The following is a 24,178-nucleotide window of genomic DNA, read 5'->3' on the forward strand; positions in this document are numbered from 1 at the left end:
GGGAACCTCAAGACAAGTCCAAGACAAGTCCCTGGGCCAAGTTCCGCCCTTTCCTCACCGCACGGAGAGCTGGGATGGGAAAAGTGGGATACAGCAGGTATGTCGGACTGACTATTCGCCAACTGCGGAGCAAAAGGGTTTGATGGTACCCACCTGGAACGGCCCGCAGGCCCCGCCCCGCGCCGTGCACGCCTTTTGTAAGCGCACTAAGCCCCGCCCCCTCCAGGCCCCGCCCCTGCCCGGCTCCGGCTCCCGGAGCTGAGGGGGTGGAGAGAAGCCGCAGCTGCAACTTCGTCTGGAGCCTCACAGCCTGGGCTCGGCCGGGGACCGAGCCGCCGCCACCGCGGAGCCGCCGCTTCCCTGGCCCGGGCCTCAGCACAGCTGGGCTGACCATGGCAGCCGCCGCCGCCGCCGCCGCGGCGAATCCGGCCCCTGCGTCCCCTTCCCGTCGCTGAGCGGCCGTTGCTCAGCCCACTCGCTCGCCCCGCCTCGCGGGTGCCGCCGCAGCCCAGGCTCCTCACAAGTTTCCGCCGCCGAAGCAGAAGGCAAAGGCAGCGGAAGACGGGCGTGGGGAATCGGGCGCCCCCGGCCCACTCGGCACTCCCGCCCGCGATGTGGGGGCGCTTCCTGGCCCCGGAGGCCGGCGGCCGGGACAGCCCCGGCGAAGCCCGCAGCTTCCCAGCGGGTAAGTAACGGGACAGGCCGCCGGCCGGGGTGGGGGTAGCGGCCGACCGCGGCGCTCTGGGGACCCCGCCGCCGTCGCCGCTCCCCTCCCTCCTCCGGCCTGGCTTCCCCCTAGCCGCGCGCCCGCCCTCCCGCCAGCCCGGTTTCCTCCCGGCTGCCGACACCCAGCCGGGCGGGCTGACATCTGGCTGCCCGCCTCCCCTGCCGGATCCGTCCGGCATCGCGGCGCGCCGGCCAGGCGCGGCTCGGTGTCCCGGCCGCTCCTCGTCGGGCCTCAGCCCCGGCGCCCCAACTTACAGCTCGCTTGGGCCTCCTCAGATTGGGCTTTGTTGTGCGTCCCCCTCCCTTTTTTCTCGGGTGGGGTGTGGGGACGTGGGTAGCGGGGCTCCCGGAGATCCGGGCGGGAAGGTCGCTGCGACCGTGCTGCAGCGGCGGCGGCGCGGCGCGCGCCACGGGCGCCGGAATCTGCTGCAGCCGTCGGGATCTGCTGCAGCCGCCGGGATCTGCTGCAGCCGCGCCCGCAGACCCTACTGGAGGGCGCGTTTTGGGGTAGGAGGAGGCTGGGGATGTCTCGCCTGCTGGTGCCCGCCCAGGGGTCCATCTCCTCACTGAAACCTGGTCACCGCCCAGCAGTTCTCTCTGGAGGACACGTCCTCCCAAAGCCAGTCGATCTTTGAGCAAGAGGGTCTGTTAATCCGTTTGCCTGTTCCTGGCCTTTTCTGGGAAAATTTGGGGTTTGCCGCGTTGGGTGTGTGAAGGGAACTGTTTTGTAATGCAGAGCCATTTCATGCCTGCATCCCTTGAAAGTTGTGTAGGAGCCACCAAATTAGAATAAATCGTCCCCTGATTAGGAATGTAAAAAATAAGACTTGGTTATCTGACATTGACAAGTTACATCACGTTGGCTGTTTTTTTCAGGCGCTTTAATTTAATCTTAATTGTATTTTGAACCACCTACCTCCCCTCCCCGCGCCCCAGAAGCTGCAAGTTATATGGATCATTTATCCAGAAAAAGCCGCCATATGTACACACACAAAAATTTTCCTGCAACTCCAGGTGCTTCTAGGACTCCTCTGTTAAGTAACCTTGTCACACAAAATGTTTGAGCTCTACTTGTGTAACTGACATTTTGGTATACATTTTCAAGGCGATATGCAAACAGAATAGAAAAGCGTTTGGAAGTTTTTTTTTTTGTTGGTAGTAGTTTTGCTATTTAAAAAAATATCAGACACAAACTCAGATTTCTGTTAAAATTTCAAACAATGCAGTTCTGTGATACTTTAGAAATTTGTGATGTGATTTTTTTTTTTAGACATAATTTTCTCAGGTTTATTGAGGGTGTAATTGACATTTAGAAATTGTAATATACTTAATATGTGCAACTTGGTTTTGGTATATACATGTGTATATACGCATTGTGAAATGATCTCCACAGTCAAATTAGTTGACCAGTCCATCACCTCATAGTTACAATTTTTTTGTGTATCATGTGTTTGGTGAAAAAACTTTAAGATTTACCCTCTTAACGTGTTTCAAGCATATAATAATACATTGTTAACTGTAGTGGCATAGTGTACATTAGGTCTAAACATAGATAAACTTTCAAATTCAGAGTGAGATTTGAAATTGTTCTCTTAAATTTGATCCTGCAATGCTAGGCATGAGTTTAGTTTAAAAAAAAAGTAGGAAATTATTTTCTCTATAATCATCATTTTTCCTAAGAGGAGGAGATAGGAGTTGAGAAGTTTCTGATTCTCATTGGGTATTTACAATTCTGGAATCACAGTAGCTTCAGTCAGTGAGAAGGCACTTCATTATCCTCAGAGGCTGGAGGGAGTGGTTTCAATTTATCTGTTCGTGTCAGAAGCCATCTGTAATATCTTTGCAAACTAACCTCTTAAAATTTATTTGTTATAATAACATGTTTGAAGGTATAATATCACCCAAGCATTGTATCCATTTATTTCATTGCTTTTTATGGAGAAGAAAACATCATAGTGCTTAGAAATTGTTAATAAACTGAAGAAGGGACTTGGAGGTTATATTGCAGTCTCTAAACTTTTGCTGTGGCAAAGAATATAGTGGAAGAAGATGCTTTATAAATACTATCCAAATTTAGTAAATTCGAACACTAAATCTTTACAACATATTTATTTTATCTAATCTTTGACAGTATCTTACCTTTGGTAAGTCAGGGCATGTTTTTCCAATATAATTTTTCTTCAGCTGTATGCTAAGAATAGATTACTTTTACAGAATAATAATGTAATTATTTATGTTTATTCTCAAGTAAAGCAAACCTTTAAAATTATTTTTGTAGCTTAATTTATACATCATTTGTAAAACTTAAGTGTGGTTTCTTTAGCAAAGGAACAGGTGGTGAAGGTCAAAATAATGACCTCTGAGTTGGTTCATGTGGAACCAGAACCAGTCTTCTGATTGAATTTATTAGCAATCATTTTGGTTTTGAGGGCCAGTATTAAGACAGGGATAGAGAAATAATTTCTAGTATTTAAATAAGTTTGTCTCAATATGGGGGTTAATCCTAGATGTCCAGAAACTAGTTTGTTTATACAGTTATGTAACTAGACTAATCTGCCTGCTAGTATAGGAGACACAGGTTCGATCCCTGGGTCCAGAAGATCCCCTGTAGAAAGAAATGGCAACCCACTCCAGTGTTCTTGCCTAGGAGATCCCATGGACAGAGGAGCCTGATGGGCTACAGTCCATGGAGTTGCAAAGAGTTGGACACAACAAGTAAACAACAACTAAACTAGACTAAAGAGAAAACCAATGATAATATAGAACCAGTTCTAAAAAATTGGAGAAAACTTTCTTTTTAAGGTAATGGCAATTAAAACAAGTAGGAATAATTAGTGGAATTTAATTTTGCCTTGGCTTTATCTGCAGTTTTTCAGCTTTACAAAGATAACTGTTATAAATGAAAATGAAATGAGTATTTTCTTATATTCGCATGCAAAGATCAAGCAAAAGTGCCCCCTCCCTCTTTTTGATTGGCAAGTGTGGTTAGAAAGCTAATTTTATTTTATTTTCCTTTGCCTGCTTTTATTTTATTTTTTTCAAACTTTCAACTTTTTTTTTGCTTTGGGGTATAGCTGATTAACAATGTTGTGGTAGTTTCAGATGAACAGCGAAGGGTTTCAGCCATACATACACATGTATCCATTCTTCCCCAACCCCCCTCCTGTCCAGACTGGCACGTAACACTGAGTCGAGTTCCATTAGCTATACAATGGGTCCTTTTGGGTTATCCAGTTTGAATATATAGAAAACTTAATTTTAAGTAGAACATGTGTTATGCTTTTTTAATGATTTGGTTGAGTGTATTTGAGAATACTCCATTATTCAAAATGTATAATAGTTTCAAAGCTGGATGAAAGATGGATGTACTTCCCTTAGGTGTTAAACATCTAGTATGATATGGTGATAGTTTGAGTACTTGCACTTAGTTATATTGAATTTATTGCTTTTTATAAATCATACTTTCAAAATATTAATATATTTAATCCTTAAAACGTTTGGAGGTAGGATATGACAGTTTTAAAGTATGCTAGAATTAAAATGTTATAGAAAATACTTACACGATCTGAAGAAGTGTCATTTGTTCAAGTGCCTCAAGCCTGCAGTGCCTCACTGCCTTTCCCTAGTTGATGCCTGGCTATAAGTGTTTAGTGATGTCATAATGATGGTGGTAGTAACTGGTTTGATTATGTCAAAAACTAAGGCTTTCTGTGGTTTTGAATTAAATGAACCCAAAAGTACAATGATACCAATGAAACATAACTCTTCTGCCTAAACTCAGTTGAGCATGTTCTTTTATAATAGGCTTTCAGGGATGAGTGGTTAATCTCAGCTTTAGTAATGACTTTTGTGAAATGAACCTGATTATTACTGATAGCTTCTTGGCTTGATGAAGCTGGTAAACTAATCTGAGGCCAGGCAATAAATGGTGAGTTGACAGCCTCTGTTGTGAATGTTTCTGTATGTTGAGAACAGAAGGTATTTTACAGTCTCAAGTTTCCTAACAGGATCAGATGTGTCCGGGTGTACTCTGAGAAGATGAAATGAAGGCTCTCAGATTTTACTGCATTTTATCTTAATTAGTTCCCTCAAATTCTATATTAAAAGTGAATAATGCAATCATTTAGATAACTTCTAAAGCTATAATGAGATGCTAATTATTATTATTACTTTAAGGATATGTATATTTACACTGGCAAAATAATATTCTACAGAGTGGAATTTATTGTATAAGGTCATTTTAAGAATGGGGATGATGAACATAAAAGAACATCAAATTGCTCTTCATACTAATATTTTACTTGCACTTTCTATTTTTCTTTAATTAAAAGAAATCCATTGTCGATACCTAGTATAGTGCTTGGCACATGCATAACTGCTTGGTAAATGTGAGTCATCCTTTCAGTATGTATTGTGTGGTAGGCATTGTACTGGCCTCTGGGAGTACAACATTGAGCAAGAAAATCCCCAGCTCTAAGGGAACTTACGTGCTAGTAGGGAGGAAACCGTTTGTAAGTAAACCAACAACACGATAATTGAGCTAATGTTAAGTACTGTGAAGAAAAGGGAGCTGAGTGAGATGATACAGGATGGGTGGATCTGGGTAGACAAGGCCTCTCTAAGGAGGTAACATTGCTCTGAGACCTGAGTGATGAGAAGGAGCCAGGCGCATGAAGGCAGGAGTGTTCAGGCAGAGGGTAAACAAACAGCTCCAGGGTGGAAATGAACTTGGGGAGTTTGAAGAATATCAGTGAGTCTGGAGCATAGTGACCAGGGATATGAAGTGAGGGAGTCCTGTAAGAATTTGTAAGAATTTTAGGTTCTATTCTATGTGAGGGGAAGGCAGTTGTGGATGGTTAGGGAGATGACTGTTCATTCTTTTACTTACCACACTGAGTGCTACTGGAAGGCAGACCTTGTTTTTTGTTCTACGTACTGGGGAGATGAAGTAGACACTCACTATCCTTGGTGTTGATAGATCACTCCTGGCTGTTTTGTGGGGGGAGGAAGTTGTGGTGGGTTGGGGAAAAGATTGATAGTGGAGAAACTGGTTAATAGGTCATTGCAGTGATTGGGTGAAAGATGATAGTTTGGATTAGAGTGGTAAGAGTGGGCTGGAGAGAACAGAGTGAGTTGGAATATACTTGAGAAATAGAGCTAACAGGATTTACTGATGGTTTGGAGGTGGCAAATGAAGCAAAGAGGAATCAAAGATGAAGTCTTACTGGGGGCTTCAGTAATTGTAATGGATGGTAGTGGCATTTTGTAAGGTGGGGAAGGTGAGGAAGGAAGTGGAATTAAGAGTTCTGTTTTAGGCCTGGATGGAGTTTGAGATGTGTTTTAGAGGTTCAGGTGAGATGTTGGCCATAGAAGTCTGGATCTCAGTGGGGAGGTGGGAGGGCTGGAGGTAGAGAGTTTGAACATGGTGTTTAAACACGATCACGTAGAGTGTCCAAAAGACAGCTGAGGTTAACGTTCTCTAGTCAGGTAGAGGAAGAAGATCCATCCAAAGAGAGACTGTGAAGGAGCCGCCACCAGTGAGGTGGGAGTGAAACCTGGCGAGTATAATGTTCCAGAGGAGAGGAGACCGAAGGAAGGAGTCAGAAGGGTCAGCAATTAACCTTCGGAAGAGTCAGAGTCGCATGCTTCCAAGAGGCCAAGTGAGATGTGATAGAGAGACTAGATCAGTGCCACGGCCTAGTTTCAGAGATTTAGAAATTTTAGACTAGTAGGGATTAAAGATCCTCTAATCCCATCAGCCCGTTTTATTGGATTTATAGGATTGGTGCATAGAAGGTGTTTGGGTTGCTTTCTTGGCCCTTACCACTTAATCAAGCTAGGGTGACCAGCTGTTTGGGTTTGCCTGGGACATTCAGTTTTGAAACTAGGGCTAGTGTCACCCGGGACTCCTCACACTGAACAGTGGCTGAATCTTGACTATAGGATTCTGCCAGGGCATCTGAACTGGGTAAAGTTTTAAATTACTTTAAAGAGATTTTAAATTACTTTAAAGAGAGTAGATTTAAGATCAGGAACTTTGTTTTATGCCCTCTTTACATAGTAGATGTCTTCATTGCTTTATTGATGCTGTTTCAGTACTAAAGTTCAGAATTTTGAAGTGAACTCTCGTTTTTAACTAACCTTCTGAAAGAATGGGATGAAAAACCTCCTCATAGACTACATGGACTACATATCATGTAAAGTTTAACGTTGTCTATGAGGTGGTTTTACTGTCGTGTAGAGGCAGAGATTGTGTGTTTATTGATCACAGTCAATGTACATTGCTTTATCGTGACATTCCTGACGCTTTTTTGAAGCTTTTTCATTAATTCTGAACATCCTATCTCATTTTAAGAATAATGTACTGAGAAGTTTGACTGGAAATAAAGTTTTTAAATTTGGGGATGTTATTTTATAAATTTTCTCTAAACTTTATTTTGGAGTGTTTTGAAACTGACGTTCTGTTTTAGTTTTGGCTCTTAAGTATTGGAAAATTAAAGGCTGATTGAGAAATAATGAGCTTACTATGCTTTCATTGGAGACCAATGACTATATGAATTTTCATTAGGTCTAACAACTTTACTTAACAGTGTTTATTTTTACTGGGACTTTTATTTCTTCCTGGGTGCTGATGATCCTTCTTAAGTTTGGACTTAATTTGCTACCATGTAGAATATTTTCTCTATTAATTCATATTATGAAATAGTTGCATTCAAAGACAGAGGTAAACCCCTCTGGAGTACCACTTGTTATACTCCCTCCTGTTTATAGTGGTTTTATTAAAAAACCTCATACTAGTTTTTAATCATACCTTTTTTTTCCAGGCTATAGATAGAAACAAAGGCTTTTTGAGAGACTAAATTAATTATGTGGCCTTCATTCCAAATAGATCCGAAAATACTGTTTTGAATATAGCATTTCATGTAACCAGAATATAAGATAGGATATCTGTGACCTGTCCACATATGAAATCAACAAGCACATGATTTTTTTCATAGAGATAGTCCTACCTATTACTGATTGCTAACTTAACCCTCCTGAGTTCCTTGTCTTATATGATTAGAATGTTACTGGTTTGGATTCACACTTTTTATGTGAAAGGTGAACCACTTATTTATTCATCTGATCTTGGCCTTATTGAGTTAATTTTCACCTCAGCTTCAACCAACCTAGTTTAAAGCTCTTCCTTATTATACTCAAATTGAAAATAAGAAAATTTAGAATCACATTTGAAGACTATATAGTGTTATAACTTTGGTGGTAATGTTTTTTAAAATTAGTTTTATTAATAATTTTAGTACTAATACTAATAATAGTTTTAATAATAATAGTTAATAACTTCCAGATATCATTTTTATATTTAGAATGCAAAGAATGCTAGCTGTTAATTACTTAAACTTCAATTTATTGAAATCCTTAAATGCAAGAAAGCCAATTAACTTAGACTGAGGTGGATTTTTTCCCCCCAGTTTGATTGAAATGTAATTGATATGTAACATTGTATTAGTTTAAGGTATACAATATAGCGAAATATATATATATTGCAAAATTATTACCATAGTAAGCTTAGTTAACATCCATCATCACACATATTAATAGTTTTTTTTCCCTTGTGATGAGAACTTTTAAGATTTACTCTCATTAACTTTCAAATATACAGTATGGTATTGTTAACTATAGTCACAAAGCTGTACATTGTATCCCCAAACTTATTTATCTTATACCTGGAAATTTCTGCTTTTTTATCACCTTCTTCCTTTTCTCCCACCCTCCCACTCCCTGCTCCTGGAAGCCATCAGTCTGTTGCCTATCTTTATGAGTTTTGTTTTGATTCTGTGTCTAAATCAGATTATACAGCATTTCTCTGGGTATTTCTTTCTCTGGGTATTTGACTTAGTGTGATGTTCTCAAGGTCCATTCACCTTGCAACAAATGGCAGGATTTTCTTCTTTTTGTGGCTGAATAATATTCCATTCTGTACAAACACAGTTTCTTTAGTCATTCATCTGTTGATGGACCCTTAAGTAGTTTCTATGTTTTGGCTATTATAAATAATACAGCAGTGAACAGGGTGGGGGTGGAGTGAGGGATGTAGATATTAATATCTCTTTGAGATACTGATTTTGTTTTCTTTGGATATATACCCAGAAGTGTGGGTTGCTGGATCATATGATAGTTCTACTTTTAGTTTCAGTATGGGGAGCCTCCATACTTTCCTGTGGTGGCTGCACCAGTTTACATGCCCACTAATAGTGTACAGGGTTTCTCTTCTCTCCACATTTTTGCAAACACTTGTTATTATGTTTTTGATAATAGCCATTCTAATAGGAATGAAGATCTGATAGTGATTCTGATTTGCATTTCCCTGCTACTTAGTAATGTGAATCACCTTTTCATGTAGCTGTTGCCAATTGTATGTCTTCTTTAGAGAAATATTTGTCTAGTTCCTTTCCTAATTTTTAATCAAATTATTATTATTATTATTTTTCCTATTGAGTTGTGTGAGTTCTCTGTTTTGGATATTAATCCCTTATCAGGTCGATGGCTTGCAAATATTTTCTCCCACTCAATAGATTGGCTTTTCATTTTGTTGATGGTTTACTTTGCTGTGCAGAAGCTGTTTAGTTTGATGTAGTATACTTTTCATTTTTGATTTTTGTTGCCTTTGCTTTTAATGTCAAATCCAGAAAAATCGTCGCCAATTCTGATGTCAAGGAGATTACCCTATGTGTTTTCTTCTAGGACTTTTATGGTTTCAAGTCTTACATTTTTTAACCCAGTGAGTTGATTTTTATGTGTGGTGTTAGATAAAGTCTAGTTTCATTCTTTTGTATGTGGTTGTCCAGTTTTCTCAATACCATTTATTGAATGGTATTTATTTCTGGGCTCTTTGTTCTGTTCCGTTGATCTATGTGTCTGTTTTTATGTTTAGCCCTTTGAAAAATATCTTTGCATATTAATTCAGTTATCACAATAGCTCTAAAAGATAGATACTATAATTTTTTCCCCTCTTTTTACATATGAAGAAACTGAGGCACAGATTGGCTAAGTGACTTACTCAAGATTTCACTGCTTATAAGAGTGTTACATAACTTGAACCCAGGCAATCTAGTTTTATAGTCCACATTTTTTCCCACTATGCTATACTGTTAATTCTATAATTAAAGAAAAATTAAGATAATTGGAGTCATTTACCCTAGAGATAAACAGTACTGAATTGAAGTAGAAGAGAGGGATGAATAACAGATACCTCTATGGTATTAGGTTTTTTTACTTTACTTAGGTATTCTCCAGTGGGGTACAAGATTTTCTGTTTCTGTTTTCCTGATTACTATTAATGTGGATATTTTTCTGTGTTTTAATCTTCTATTTAATTTTTTGGTGACCTTTTTAGTGCCTTTGATGCTTATTGAAGATTGTTTTCCCCCATTTTTTAGGAATTTTGGCCAACAGCCCCTCAAATCACTTTTAATTATTAGTTTTAAAAAAAAATTTTTTTTTAGCTGCCTTGGAAAATATTTACTGAACTTTAAATAGATGCTTAAATGCACACTGTCTCAAGGGATAGCTTAAAATTTCCTGGATTTTAAATTAGACAACCAACCCACCCCCCAGCCCTGTTTTAATCCTTCTAAAAGAAAGAATATTTTTAAGATCTAATTATAAACCTTCCAAAATTTTATTTTATACTAGGAACATTTATTGGTTACCCAGTGGTTATAACACTGCATTTATTGAGACCCTGCCTTAAATGTGCAGCTCTGTGCTAGAGACTAAAAAAGTTGCTTTTCACTGTTCCTATTTGGTGAGGAAGAAGAAAGTCATATAAATATGAGTTAATATAGATTAGTAAATGTTGTTATGGTATTTTAAATGATACATTGGGAGAGTACAAAGTAGTAGTTATTTTAATGCTCCCTGGAAGAATCCGAGAAAACATTTAGAGCAAGTTAATTCTGAATCGAGAGTCTTAAAGAAGAGAGAGAGGAGAGTAGCTTGGAGTCAGAAAGGCCCTGATCTCTTTGGAGGCAGTGGTTAGGTATGTGCAGCTACAGAGTGTTGGGAGCTGGAGCTGGGAGGTAGGAGTTGTAAAGTATTAGAAAATGAGGTTGCCAGTTGGTGAAGAACTTTGCCAAAGTTAAGGACTTTGAGTTTTATTTAATAAAACTCAAGGAACCCACAGACCTTTGTAAGCAAAAGAATGATGTAAGTGTGTTTTCTGATAGTAGGGTAGAGGCTGGCTTGGGCAGCCGCTCCAGCAGGAGGTCTGTGCAGCAGTTGAGCCAAAAGACGCAATCTGTGACAGTGGGAAGGAGAGGAGGGATCTAGTTCAGTGAATATGTCTAAAATGGACTGAAGAGTTTCAGAAACTGATTAAACATATGAGATAAGGAAAAGAAGGTTTTTGGTTGTATTCCCTGGGTTTATTTCTTTTCAACTTGGTTTCTACTGATAATAGAATGGGACAGTTGAAGGCTACTGTTCTGAACTTTGTGCAGAAGTACTTTGTACTTGTTAACATTTCAGAGATGTTATATCATGAGATTTGTTTATCTTATGTCAAATAAGGGTAAATATGCTTTGATATTTTCCATTTCGTTCTGTTTTATTAAAAAGGGTTGATCTCAGTGCACTGAATGTGTGATAACCTGCATTTAAGAAAAAACACTGTACTTTGTATTCATGGTTTGTATTATATATTCAGCTTTTTATTTAAAACTATAAATCTGCTTTGTCAACTTTTCTTTTTTTGGCTTAGTGTTGTCATTTTTAAAATTCAGTAAGGTTAGTTCTTCTAAGTGCAGTTAGTTATGTTAGCATATTATGGAAGATATGATATTGTGTGAATTTTTGCTTCCAATTTAGAAAAGAAGCTTCAGAAAGAATATAAAATATAATAGATAACTTATTCATTTGATGTCCATCTTCCTGTTTTTTCCAGTGTGAGAAATTTTAATAGTTATTAAATAAGTTAATATGTAGTATTCTATTTAGTATTTAAATACTGGACATTTAATATTTAATGCATTTAGTATTCTATTTAAAATAATTGAAATTGGTGTTTAAAAATGTAGCATATTGTCTTTCAAAGAGAAGTCCCAATGCATGGTGTCTTGGGAATTCTTGCTGTTCTTATAGAAGTGCTCTTTTCTCCAGGGAGAGCAGATTCTACATAGTCATTCAGTTACTGTAATATGATAGGACCTAGGTAAGATTTTATTTCAGAGATCACTGAGCCTTATTTTAAGTTATTTTTAAAGTGCCCATATCTAGAAATTGAGTAACTCCCATTTTAGTAGTGTAGTCTTATAACAATTGGGTGAAAAAATTGTCCTTATATCAGTTGGTAAGCGTATTCATGTCATGTCTAGTTCTGACTGCTTTGTGATTCTGGATTATGTTGATTAGAGATACAACATGTCATTCTTCTCAAGTTGAATTCATTCAGTCTGAATTAAAGCTTAGAATGTTATTTTAATCATGACATTTTGTTAATTATCTCCAGTGTTCTAGGCATATAAAATACCATGTCCTTTAAAAAAACTGTAGCTATATTTAAAGAAGACAAATGTGAATGCAGCCTGGAGGAGATCAATTTCTATAGATAATTTGGTCATTTCATGATACTTCTGCCATTTTGGGAAATCTGAATGAAGCTCTTGTTCCTTTAAAAGAAAAAGTTTAGCAAAAATAAGAGCATTGTGATACTATCATAAGTAAATTAAAATGCCTTACTGATTTAAAGGAATAAGATGCTGTTGTGAGTAGGACATGTTTTCCCCACTGACTGATCAAATGATTTGTCTGACGTGATTGGACTTATGCTTTCTTTTTCTAAAGTTCTTTTGATGAGGATACCTTGCTATGAAAAGTGCACCGGTCTTTTGTCAAAATGTTTGAGTTACTGTGTTTCTCTGGTAGACTCTCCTACAGCTTTAAAAAGCTTCATAATTTGTTTCTCCTACTGGACTAAATTAATTGTGGTATTATTGAAACAGACTTGTAGCTATCAACCAAAACAAAGAACCAATCTGTTCTAAATTCTTTATTTTGAATTTGGAGAAATTTTTTTCCTTTTAAATGTAGAAATCTAATTCATTTTATGAACATTAATATGTAATTTTGAATTTTTGAACATTTTTTAAAAAGTTATGGTACTTTGATTTACGTGTTAAAGTGTATCCATTTTGTTCCAAAATAGGCCTTATAAGTTGGGTACCCTTTCCAGGAAAACATCTCTCTAAAGGTTTTCATTAATAGTTATTTATCACAGGTATAGAATCGCTGAGGTACTTAATAACTAAATTATTTGGTTTGTTAGTGGTGGGGGTTAAGCATTAAAAAAATAAAGCCTATTTTTCTGATTATTAAAGTGATAATACAAAGCATGAGAGTCAAATTACCAATAATCCTACCATCTAGGAAAAACTGCAAGTAGTATTTTGATGTACTTCTTTCCAGTTGCTCTGGGCATTTTTTGTTTGTTTGACCCTTTGCTCTATATATGCTGGCTGCAGCACTGAGTCAGGTCTGGAACACTGGTCCCTGCCCTTAGTGAGTATTACTGCAGTCTAGAAGGAGGACAGATACTTGCACAGATAACTTTAATTTGATATGGTGAATGCTAGGCTAGAAACAGGCAAAAAAAAAAAAAAGAGTTCAGAGAATTCCTAGAAGATATGAAATCTGAGGTTATTTGTGAATTTCCCATTTATTGCATTTTATATCTTACTTAGATTGATAATATAAGCATTTTACACTTTTCAATCTTCATTATTTTAATGGCCTGGATTCTGTTCCTTTCTCCCTTTTTGGGTTTATTTGTAATAGTTCCTTATGAGAAATAATGCTTAAAGAACATTCTAAAGACCCATTCTCCCAAATGTTGGATTCTTTTTTTCTTTAGCTTTATTGAGATATAATTGATTAATAAAATTGTAATGTATTAAGGTAAAAACATGATGATTTGGTTTATGTGTACATTGTGAAAGGATTCTGATTAGAGTTGATTAACATATTCATTACCTCACTATTTACTTTTTTTTTTTTTCAGTTGAGAACACTTAAGTTTTATTCTCTTAGCAAGTTTCACTTATACAGTGTTGTTAACTATAGTCATTGTATTCTACATTAGATTCTAAGACTTAGTCATCTTATAACTGAAAGGTACCCTACCAGCCTCTCTCAGTTTCCGCATCTCTTGGACCCTGACGTCTACCATTCAACTCTCTTTGAGTTCAACTCTTGTTTTTTAATTCCACATGTATTATTATACTGTGCGCTATTTGTCTTTCTTTGTCTGGCTCATTTCACTTAGCATAATGCCCTCCAGGTTCATCCGTGTTGTTGCACATGGCAGGATTTCCTTACTGTATAATCTGTTGTGTGTGTGTGTCTTTGGAAAAATGTTGTTCAGATCATCGTTTGTTTGGATGGTTTTTAGCTGTTGAGTTGTTTAAGTTCTTTATATGTTTTGTGTTATTAACCTCTTATTGGATATATGGTTTGCAGATATTTTCTCCTATTCTGTAGATTGTCTTTTTTTTCTTTTTCCTTCTCTCTCTCTCTTTAAAATTTTCTTTACTGTTCAGAAGCTTTTTAGTTTGTGCCATGCTGTGCTCAGTTGCTTCAGTCATATCCAACTGTGTGCATCCTTATGGACTGTAGCCTGCCAGGCTCCTCTGCCAGGATTCCTCTTGCCATGAAATTCTCCAGGCAAGAATATTGGAGTGGGTTGCCATGCCCTCCTCCAGGGGATCTTCCCGACCCAGTGATTGAACCCTCATCTCTTACGTCTCCTGCATTGGCAGACAAGTTCTTTACCACTAGCACCACCTGGAATGCCCTCCATTCATTTATTTTTGCTGTTGTTTTTGGATGTCAGCATCCAAAAAATCATTGCAAGACCGATGTCAAGGAGCATATCTGTATATTTATTCTAGGAGTCTTATGGCTTTATGTCTTATGTTCAAGTCTTTAATCCATTTTGAATTCATGTTTGTGTATGGTGTAAGATAGTGGAATAGTTTTCTTTTGCCTGTGGCTGTCCAGTTTTCCTAACACCACTTATTGAATAGACTGTCCTTTCCCTTTGTATTTTCTTAGGTCCCTTGTAGTAAATTAATTCACTGTGTATGCGTGGGGTTATTTCTGGGCTCTCTATTCCATTCCATTGATCTGTGAATCTTTTTAAATGAGAATACTGTAGTTTTGATTAGTATAGGTTTATAGTATAGTTTGAAATCAGGAAGTTTGATGCCTCCAGTTTTGTTCTTTTTCAGGTTTGAGTTGGCTATTCAAAGTGTTTTGTGGTTTTAGGATTTTTTTTTCTATATTTCTGTAAAAAAATGCCTTTGAAATTTTTATAAGGATTGCATTGATTCTGGATTGCTTGGGGTAGTATGAACATTTTAGCAATTTTCTTCTGATTCATGAGCATGAAATATCTTTCCACTTACTTTTGTCTTCACTTTATTTCATCTCAATGTATTCTAATTTTTGATGTACAGATCTTTTACCTCCTTGGTTTAATTTACTTCTAAGTGTTCTTTTTGATGCAGTTTTAAGTGAGATTGTTTTCTTTTCTTTTTTGTTTTTTTGCATATCATGGCTCACTTTTATTAAAAGCATCATTACTACAGTTGGCAGCAATTTACATTTTATCTTACGAGATTGTTTTCTTAATCTCTCTTTTCAGTAGTTTGTTAGTATATAGAAACACAACTGATTTTTGTGTATTAATTTCTGTATGCTGTAAGTTTATTGAATTTGCTGATTTGGTTTTTTGGTGGTTTTCTGTATGAAGTATGTCATGTGCAAATAGAGACAGTTTTACTTCTTCCTTTGATTTGGATGCCCTTTATTTCTTTTTCTTGTATAATTGTAAAAATGCTCTGGCTAGAAGTTTCAGTACTTTATTTAAAGTAAAAGTGATGAGAGTAAATATCGTTGTCTTGTTCCTGATCTTGCTCCTCAACTGTTCACTGTTGAATATGATGTTAACTGTGGGTAGTTATGTATGGCTTTTATTGTGCTGAAGTATGTTCCCACTATATCTAATTTGTTAAGAGTTTTATCTTGAAAGGATATTTAATATTGTGAAATACTTTTCCTACATCTGTTGAATTTATATAGATTTCTGTGCTTTATGTTGTTAATGTGGTATATCGCTTTTATTGATTTGCACACGTTGAACCATACTTGTATCTTTGAAATAAATCTCATTTGACCATGGTGTTTGGCCCTTTTGATGTACTGTTGAATTAGGTTTGCTATTATTTTGTTGAAGATATTTGTATCTATGTTATTCGGGATAATAGCCTGTGCTTTTCTTGTAGTGTTCTTCATCTGTCTTCAGTATAGGGTAACAATGGTTTCTTAAAGAGCTTGGAGTTGTTCTCTCCCTTTCCATTTTTTTGAAGAGTGTGAGAAGAATTGGTATTAATTATTTAAATGGTAGGATTCCTCAATGAAACGATTCGGTCCTGAATACATCTTTGTTGAAAGATTTTCAATTATTGATCTCTAGTAATCAGTCTGCTCAGATTTTCTATTTCTTCATGGTTTAGTCTTGGTGGGTTGTATGTTTCTAGGAGTTTATTCATTTTTTCTAAGTTGTCCAGTTTGTTGGCTTATGATTGTTCATAGCAGTTTCTTATAATCGTTTGTATTTCTATGTGAGCAGTAGTAATGTCTCCTTTTTCATTTCTGATTGTATTTGAGGCCTTTGTTTTTTCCATAGTCATTCAATTGTCAGCTTTATCTGTTCAAAATAGCTTTTAGTTTCATTGATCTTTTCAGTTGTCTTCTTTAGTCTTTATTTCTTTTATTTCCACTCTGATTCTTATTAGTTCCTTGCTTCTTTAAACTTTCTTTTTTTTTTTCTGCATTGCGCAGCTTGTGGGATCTCAATGCCCTGACCAGAGATTGAACTTGGGCCATGGCAGTGAAAGCCTAGAATCCTAAATTAGTTCCTTCCTTCTGCTAACTTTGGTGTTTGTTCTTCTTCTGGCTCCTTAAGGTATAAAGTTAGATTGTTCATTTGAGCTTTCTTAGTGTTGGCATTTATCACTATAAATTTCCCTCTTAGAACTGCTTTTGCATTCCATAAGCTTTGGTATGTTGTGTTTCCATCATTTGTCTCAAGATATTTTTTGATTTCCATTTTGACTCATCGTAATTTAGGAGCATGTTGTTTAATCACCACGTATTTGTGAGCTTTCTGTTTTCTTCATTAAATTATTTCATACCATTATCATTGGAAAAGATGGCTTGATATGTTCTAAATCTTCTTAAATGTAGCGAGACTTGTTTTGTGGCATAAGGCATGATCTGTCCTAGAGAGTGTTTTATGTGCACTGGAGAAAAAATATATACATATTCTCCTTCTAGCTCTGTATATCTTAAAAAAGAGATTTATTATAAGGAATTTATTCTTATGATTATGGAGGCTGGCAAGACCCAAGATCTGCAGGCTGAGTCAACAAGGTGGAGACCCAGGGAAGTCAATGGTTTACTTCCAGATTGAATTTGAAGGCCTGAGAACTGGGAGAGCTGATGATGGAGTTTCATTCTGAAGGCTGAAAGGCCTGAAGTCCTGGAAGAGCTGATGTTTCACTTCCAGTCCAAAAGACAGGGTAAAGCCAGTGTTCTGTTTTGAAGACCTTCAGGCAGGAAGAACTTTTTCTTTATTGGGGGTGTTTGAGCCTTTTGTTCTATTAAGACCTTTAGCCAGTTTGATGAGGTCCTTCCACATATGCAGGGCAATCTGCTTTGCTCAGTCTACAATTTAAATAGACCAAAAATAGTCTCATAGAAACATCCCAATATGAGGACATCTCATTGTCCAGTTATGTTGACATATACAGTTAATCATCAAACGTATTAATATATGTTTGATGTTGTTTGAGAGTTTTCAACCATACAGGGGAATTCCCTAGCGGTCCAGTGGTTAGAACTCCAGGCTTTCGCTGCCAAGGGCCTGGGTTCAATCCCTGGTCAGGGAACTAAGATCTCACAAGTCAAGCAGCATGCCTCCCCACCCCACCCCCCCAAGAAAAAATATACAAATAAACTTGTCACTGAGTCCAAGCTCGTATAACTAGCCAACAAATTAAGAGATGAGTTGTTGAGGCAAGGAGTAGTGACTTTATTTGGAAAGCCAGCAAACAGATGATGGTAGGCTCATGCCCCAAAGAATCCTCTTGCCTAAGTTGGAATTCAGGCTTCTTTTATAGCCAGTGGGGAGGGAGTCAAGTCAGACATATCCTGGTTCTCATCAGCTTCTGGGGCTTTCCCTAGTGGCTGAGCAGTAAAGAACCCACTCAAGAGATATGGTGTTCTGTCCCTGGGTTGGGAAGATCCTCTGGAGAAGGAAATGGCAACCCACTCTAGTATTCTTGCCAGGAAAATCTCACGGACACAGGAGCCTGGTGGGCTTCAGTCCATGGGGTCGCAAAGAGTCGGACACGACTGAGCGACTAAACAGCAGCAGCACCAATCTCTGGAGGGGATGTGTTAGGTGGGCCTGGCCTGGCTGTTTCCTGTGAGCTGAACAGAGGCTTGTTTTTACCTTCATGCTCATTGTCTGGGAGGTTTCCCAGAGATGCGTCATTATAATGTGTGTGTAGCTTATAGGCAACCTCCCTTTAGTGATTAACTTGTAACGAAATATAAAAGGTTCTTAGTTATTACAAACTGAGACTGTTTATTATGGGAAAAGAAATCCAAAAATTACTGGTATTGGTAGTCCACAGAAAATTTCGATAATGCTGCCATGAATTTTCGGATTTAGAGCAACAGTACTCACTGGTATGTGCTCTAGGATGAACTAGAATTTCTTTGGAATAAAGAAATGAATGAATGTGCTGGCTAGAGTTACTCATTTTGAATCAGCTGAATTTTAGAGAATATTTACAAATTAGAATAATTTTTTTTTTTTTTACTCTAGATCCGGGATCTGCAAATTATGACCTGTCGGTCAAATCTAGCTTGTCATCATTTTTGTAAAGTTTTATTGTAACACAGCCACACCTAGTCTGTTGTCTACTACTGCCTTTATAACAGTGGTGACAGTTTTAGATCAGATGGCTTGCAAAGGTGGAAATATTTATCACTGACCTTTTACAGAAAAAGTTTTTTTGAGCTGTTCTTCCTGGTAACAGTTAATGATTTAAGCTAGGAACATCTTCCTAGCTTCTGATAATGATACTGTATCATTATTGGTGGGTTTCTTTCTTTCTTTCTTTCTTTTATCCCCATTACTGGTGTGTCTGTGTATGTACATGGGATGGGGGGAGATTATATCCTTTCTGTATAAGATTGGTTTCCTTGGGTCAAGATTTGTTAACAACAAATGGAGTGGAGTTGTTGTGGGCTAAATATGTAACACTACTTTATACTACTCAAGTTAGTTACATTGTCTAAAAACAAGTGTATTTACTTTTCAGGGGTCTTAACGCAGCTTTTATAAAATCCTTGACTAGGAATCTGTTGAATTTACATATCTTGCTCTGTAGCTGGTTCCTTTCTGAATCAAATGCTGATGTAATCTGCAAATGAGTAAAAGTAATCAGCATTTTTTTCTTAAGATGATAGTGTATAATCATCATCATTATCATCCCTAGTGACAGAGTAAATGTTTCTGTATTTGTTTCTTTAGTAAAACATTGTAGTTAGCATCAACATTTAGATGTGGAGCTCCCTGAAAGCTCCTTTTTCTCTATGTGTAAATGTACAATTCTTCTGCAGCCATGGAAGCTTACTATATAAGCAGCTATATAAATCCTTTTCTCCCATACCTACTTAACATTTTGGATGTCGCTACACGTTAAAAAAAATAGGTCATTAAAATTATTTTTAGCACTTAAATAGTATCAACTAACTTACAGGTTGTCTTTTGTTTCTAGGCGTTTATTTTTTTTATTTAAAGAAGTACTGTCCTTGTGCTTATATATTTTTATACTTTTCTGTTATTTCTTTATAAAAATTCCTACCAGGAGGTCTTATGTTAAAACTTAGGTACATGTTGAAATTGAGATACCTGTTTTCAAATGCCCTAATTTTGAAATGCTCTATCAATTTATATACCCATAAAAGTATGTGGACTTTGCCTGCACTTTGACATTGATATTTCAAATATTTGCCAATGGTATTTAATGTTATAGATGATGTAAAAGCCTAAAAATAAGAGCATTGTTGTCTTTTTCATTTCATTATTAGTAAGGTTGGACATCTTTTCATATCTTTATTTGCCATTTCCATGTATTTCCAGTCTATTTATGCTTTCATCTGCGTGCTAAGTCACTTCAGTCATGTCCAACTCTTTGTGACCCTACAGACTGTAGCCCTCCAGGCTCCTCTGTCCATGGATGGAATTCTATAGGCAAGAATACTGGAATAGGTTGCTGTGTTCTTCTGCAGGGGATCTTCCCTACCCAGGGATCGAACCTGTGTCTCTTATATTTCCTGCATTGGCAGGAGGATTCTTTACCACTAGCGCCACCTGGGAAGCCCATGTTCTTTTCCTGAGTATTCCTAAAAAAATATTTCTCCAACTAATAGGTTTGCACTTGGGAGAGAAAATAGTGGGCTGTTTTTCCTTTTTGATAATGAAAAGTTTAGATAGGACTTGGAGTTCATTTAAATGGAATATTATTAATACCTGAGGAACCGTTTAAAGGAAGCATGTTTGGTGCAGATAATAGACAGATGACAGTAGAGTACCTCTGGTGACAGAATGCCTTCACTTGGTGCTTTAATATGTGAGTGCCTAATCAGATGAATTAAGATAAACCCAGTTTTGAAATTGATGTTGAATCTACAAAGTTTTCACTTGTTCTGGATCTCAAAGCTGGTGGAAATGTTTCTTTGGCTACCATTTTTTAAACTTGAGTTAATTCAAACTTAATTTATAAATTGCATATAAAGAGAAAATAAAATAATTTGATACAGTATTTTATTAAAATTAAAGCTTTAATTTTGGGATTAATATGGTAGAAAATATATTCAGGTCCGGTTTTATTATTAACCTCTTTATATGTTTTGATATTAATATAGAGAATGTCTATTTTAAATGTGGTAAAATAATGGTGATTAATTGTGTGGATATGTTTGCCATTTTGTGACTCCTGTGTTTATTAAACTGCTAGAAAGTTCTCCTTGCCTGCCAGTTTCAGTAGCATGTAACATGATGATTCTGTAAAGGTGTCTTATTTCACATCATGATGATAAGTGCCTTCTCATTTCTCCTTTACTTGGAAGCAACTGCAATTACAAACATAAAACCCAATGGGAGCATTATAATTATGTGATAATAAGTCTGCTTTAAGGTAGCTATTCAGGTCATCTGTAATGTGCTTATTACTTTTCAAGGGTATAACTGAAATGAAGTCTCAAAATTCTTGTACAGAACTTGTTAACACCCACAAATAAGTCTATAGTCTTCAATTTTAGAGTCACTATGTTAACCATTAATAAAGATATGTACTGCTATAGCTTTTGTGTAAAATTCAAGATTTAAAATTGCTTTCATATTACTGTAAACATTTTTCAGTGCTTATCCTTTATTTCTGTTCCTAATTGTTAACAATCTAGTAGTAAATAGTTCACAGATTGACCCTGGTCCATGGCATATTTTGAGAGATTGTAGACAGTAAAAGAAGGAATGAACAGGAAGGTAAAATGATGGATAAATCAGGTAAAAGACAAATGTCAGTTAAGTAAAAATGGGCAAATAAGTGAAAATGAAGTTTAAGAGAACATTGAAAAGTGATAAATTAGCTGAACAGTGAAGATTTATTGTAACTCAAAAGGGAAAATTAAGAGCCAGGAAATGCTCTTGTGTTAAAATTTTATTGAAGATAACTAAAGAAATAGAATCAATTAAAATAAGCAAAATAGTTTTAAATTTTAAGTGGTTAGGATATAGTAGTAGAAAATAGATTGTTTTGACTTTCCAGCTTCCCTAGTAGCTCAGCTGGTAAAGAATCTGCCTGCAATGCAGGAGACCCTGGTTTGATTGCTGTGTTGGGAAGATCCTGTGGAGAAAGGATAGGCTAACCACTCCAATATTCTTGGGCTTCCCTGATGGCTCAGCTGGTAAAGATTCTCCCTGCAATGTGGGAGACCTGGGATTGATCCCTGGTTTGGGAAGATCCCTGGGAGAAGGGAACAGCTAACCACTCCAGTATTCTTGCCTAGAGAATTCCACGGACTGTATATAGTCCATGGGCTCAGAAGGAGTCGGACACGACTGAGTGACTTTCACTTTGACTTTCCACAAGCTCATTCTACATGTATTGTCATGCAATATGCTTTGATTAGATTTTTCCTGAGTCCCAGTTCTCAGCTAATGTCTGTGTATGGGATCACAGATGCCTACCTATCAAATATTACAGAGCACAGTGCTGACATTTCCAGACAGATTGATGATAGAGTTGACATTTTACATCAGACAGTAGTTCTGTGTTTAAAAGTTCAGTATCTGTAAGCAGAAATCAGTTATCTTCAGCCAAAGAAAGCTGCTAAGTCAGCATCGAATTTGTGTATGTGTGATAAGTAAGTTTATTTGGTGACTCATAGATATTACTGATCTATTTAAGTTATTTTTGGCAGAAAATAAGCTTTTTATCTTATTTGTGTTTTTTTTTAAACAAGGCCAAAAGATGTCTTCTACCTGCTCATAGACATTATAAATTTATTAACTTTTTGCATATTTTCCTTTGTAGGCCCGGATTATTCTTCATCAGCATGGTTGCCTGGTAATGAATCTTTGTGGCAGGCCACAACTGTTGCATCTAACCAGCGAAATAGCCATATCAGGAGACATAGTGTAGCTTCTGACAGTGGCGATACTGGCATTGGAACTTCCTGTTCTGACAGCGTGGAAGGTGAGCTAAATTCTTACTGGTTAGACATGAAGCTGTGTAGAATGTTTGTAATTGAGAAAATGCAAGGGACATGTCTTATTGTTCCAAACTAAAAAATTATAATTTTTGAATATTTAGTAATGTTCAGTGTTGTTGTATATCAAATGAAGTTGTTCTTCTGATCAGATTAGATTTTCCTTCCTTCATTTTTAAACTAAACTTTTTATTTTGAAATAATTGTAGATTCGCATGTGAGTTAAAGAAATGGTACAGAGATTCTAATGCAGCCTTTATCTCATTGCTCCCCCACCCCTTGGTTTCTTGCAGAACTGCACTTCAGGATCACAACATTGATATAGTCAAAATACAGAACATTTCTATCACCACAGTATACCTTATTCTGTTCATACCCACTTTCCCTTCCCCCTCTTCTTAACTCTTAGAAACCACTAATCTATTCTCCGTTTCTGTAATTTTGTTTGTCATTGCAAGCATACCCTATAAATTGTACCATACAGTATGTAACTCTTTGGAATTGGCTTTTTTTCTCTGAAGATTCATCCAGGTTGTTGTGTGCATTAATAGTTCCTTTCTTTTTATAGCAATGGTGGTATTGGATAGACCACATTTTGCCTAACCATTAAACCACTAAAAGACATCTGGGTTGTTTACAGTTTTGGGCTTTTAGAAATAAAGCTGCTATAAACATTCATGTATAAGTTTTGGTGTGAACACACGTCTTCATTTCTCTGTGGTCAGTGTCTAAGAGTGCGGCTGCTGGTCGTATGGGAGTTGCATGTTTAGTTTTTAAAGAAACTGTCACACTGTTTTCTAGAGTGACTTCTATGTTTCCATCAGCAATGTAAATAGATAGTATGGGTAATCAAACTTTCTCTTCAGCCTTGCTAGCCCTTGGTGATTTTTATTTATTTGTTTTTTCTTTGGTTTTTAAATTTTAGGTTTTCTGATAGGAATGTAGTGATATCTCATTTTGGTTTCAGTTCTCATTTTTTTAAAGATTAATAATGTTGAACATTTTTTCACAGATGTTTATTTGCCATCTATCTGTTCTGTTTATTGAAATGTTCTTCTTGTCTTTTGCCCGTATTCTAGTTGGATTTTCTGTGTTTTAATTGCTGAGTTTTGAGCATTCTTTGTGTATTTCAGACACTAATCCTTTGTTGGCTATCTGATTTGTAAACATTTCTTTCCGGTCTGGCTTGTCTTTCATCCTCTAACCATGTCTCTTGCAGAGCAACAGTTCTTAAGCTTGTAAATCCAGTGTATCAGTTTTTGCCTGTATAGATTGTACTTTTGGGATCAAGGCTAAGAACTCTTTGTCTAGTCCCAGATCTTGAATATTTTACTTTTCTCTTTTTTTTTTCCTAGAAATTTAATCATTTTATATTCTGTAAGTCTGTGGTCCATTTTGAGTTAATATTTTTACAATGTGTATATGCTTGGGTGTTCCTGAGACCATTCTTAGACTCAGTTATTTGCTGGAACTCAGAAAAGCTATTATGCTAGTGGTTATAGTTTTTTACAGCAAAAGGATACTGATTTAAATTAGCAACAGAGGAGCA

General features: G+C 37.0%; 1 protein-coding gene across 2 annotated transcripts in view; it reads left to right on the forward strand.

Moving 5' to 3' along the window:
* Nucleotides 1–276: 276 nt before the first annotated feature.
* CEP85L (centrosomal protein 85 like) overlaps nt 277–24,178 on the forward strand; it is a 129,304-nt gene continuing 105,402 nt past the window's right edge. For both annotated transcript variants that reach the window (XM_065911690.1, XM_065911691.1), the window contains exons 1-2: nt 277–685; nt 22,455–22,616. In XM_065911690.1, the coding sequence (XP_065767762.1) occupies nt 613–685; nt 22,455–22,616 (235 nt within the window). In that variant the 5' untranslated portion in view covers nt 277–612. The remainder of the gene's footprint in view (nt 686–22,454; nt 22,617–24,178) is intronic.

The sequence above is a fragment of the Muntiacus reevesi genome, chromosome 19 (assembly GCF_963930625.1).
Source record: "Muntiacus reevesi chromosome 19, mMunRee1.1, whole genome shotgun sequence".
NCBI classification, from domain to species: Eukaryota; Metazoa; Chordata; class Mammalia; order Artiodactyla; family Cervidae; genus Muntiacus; species Muntiacus reevesi.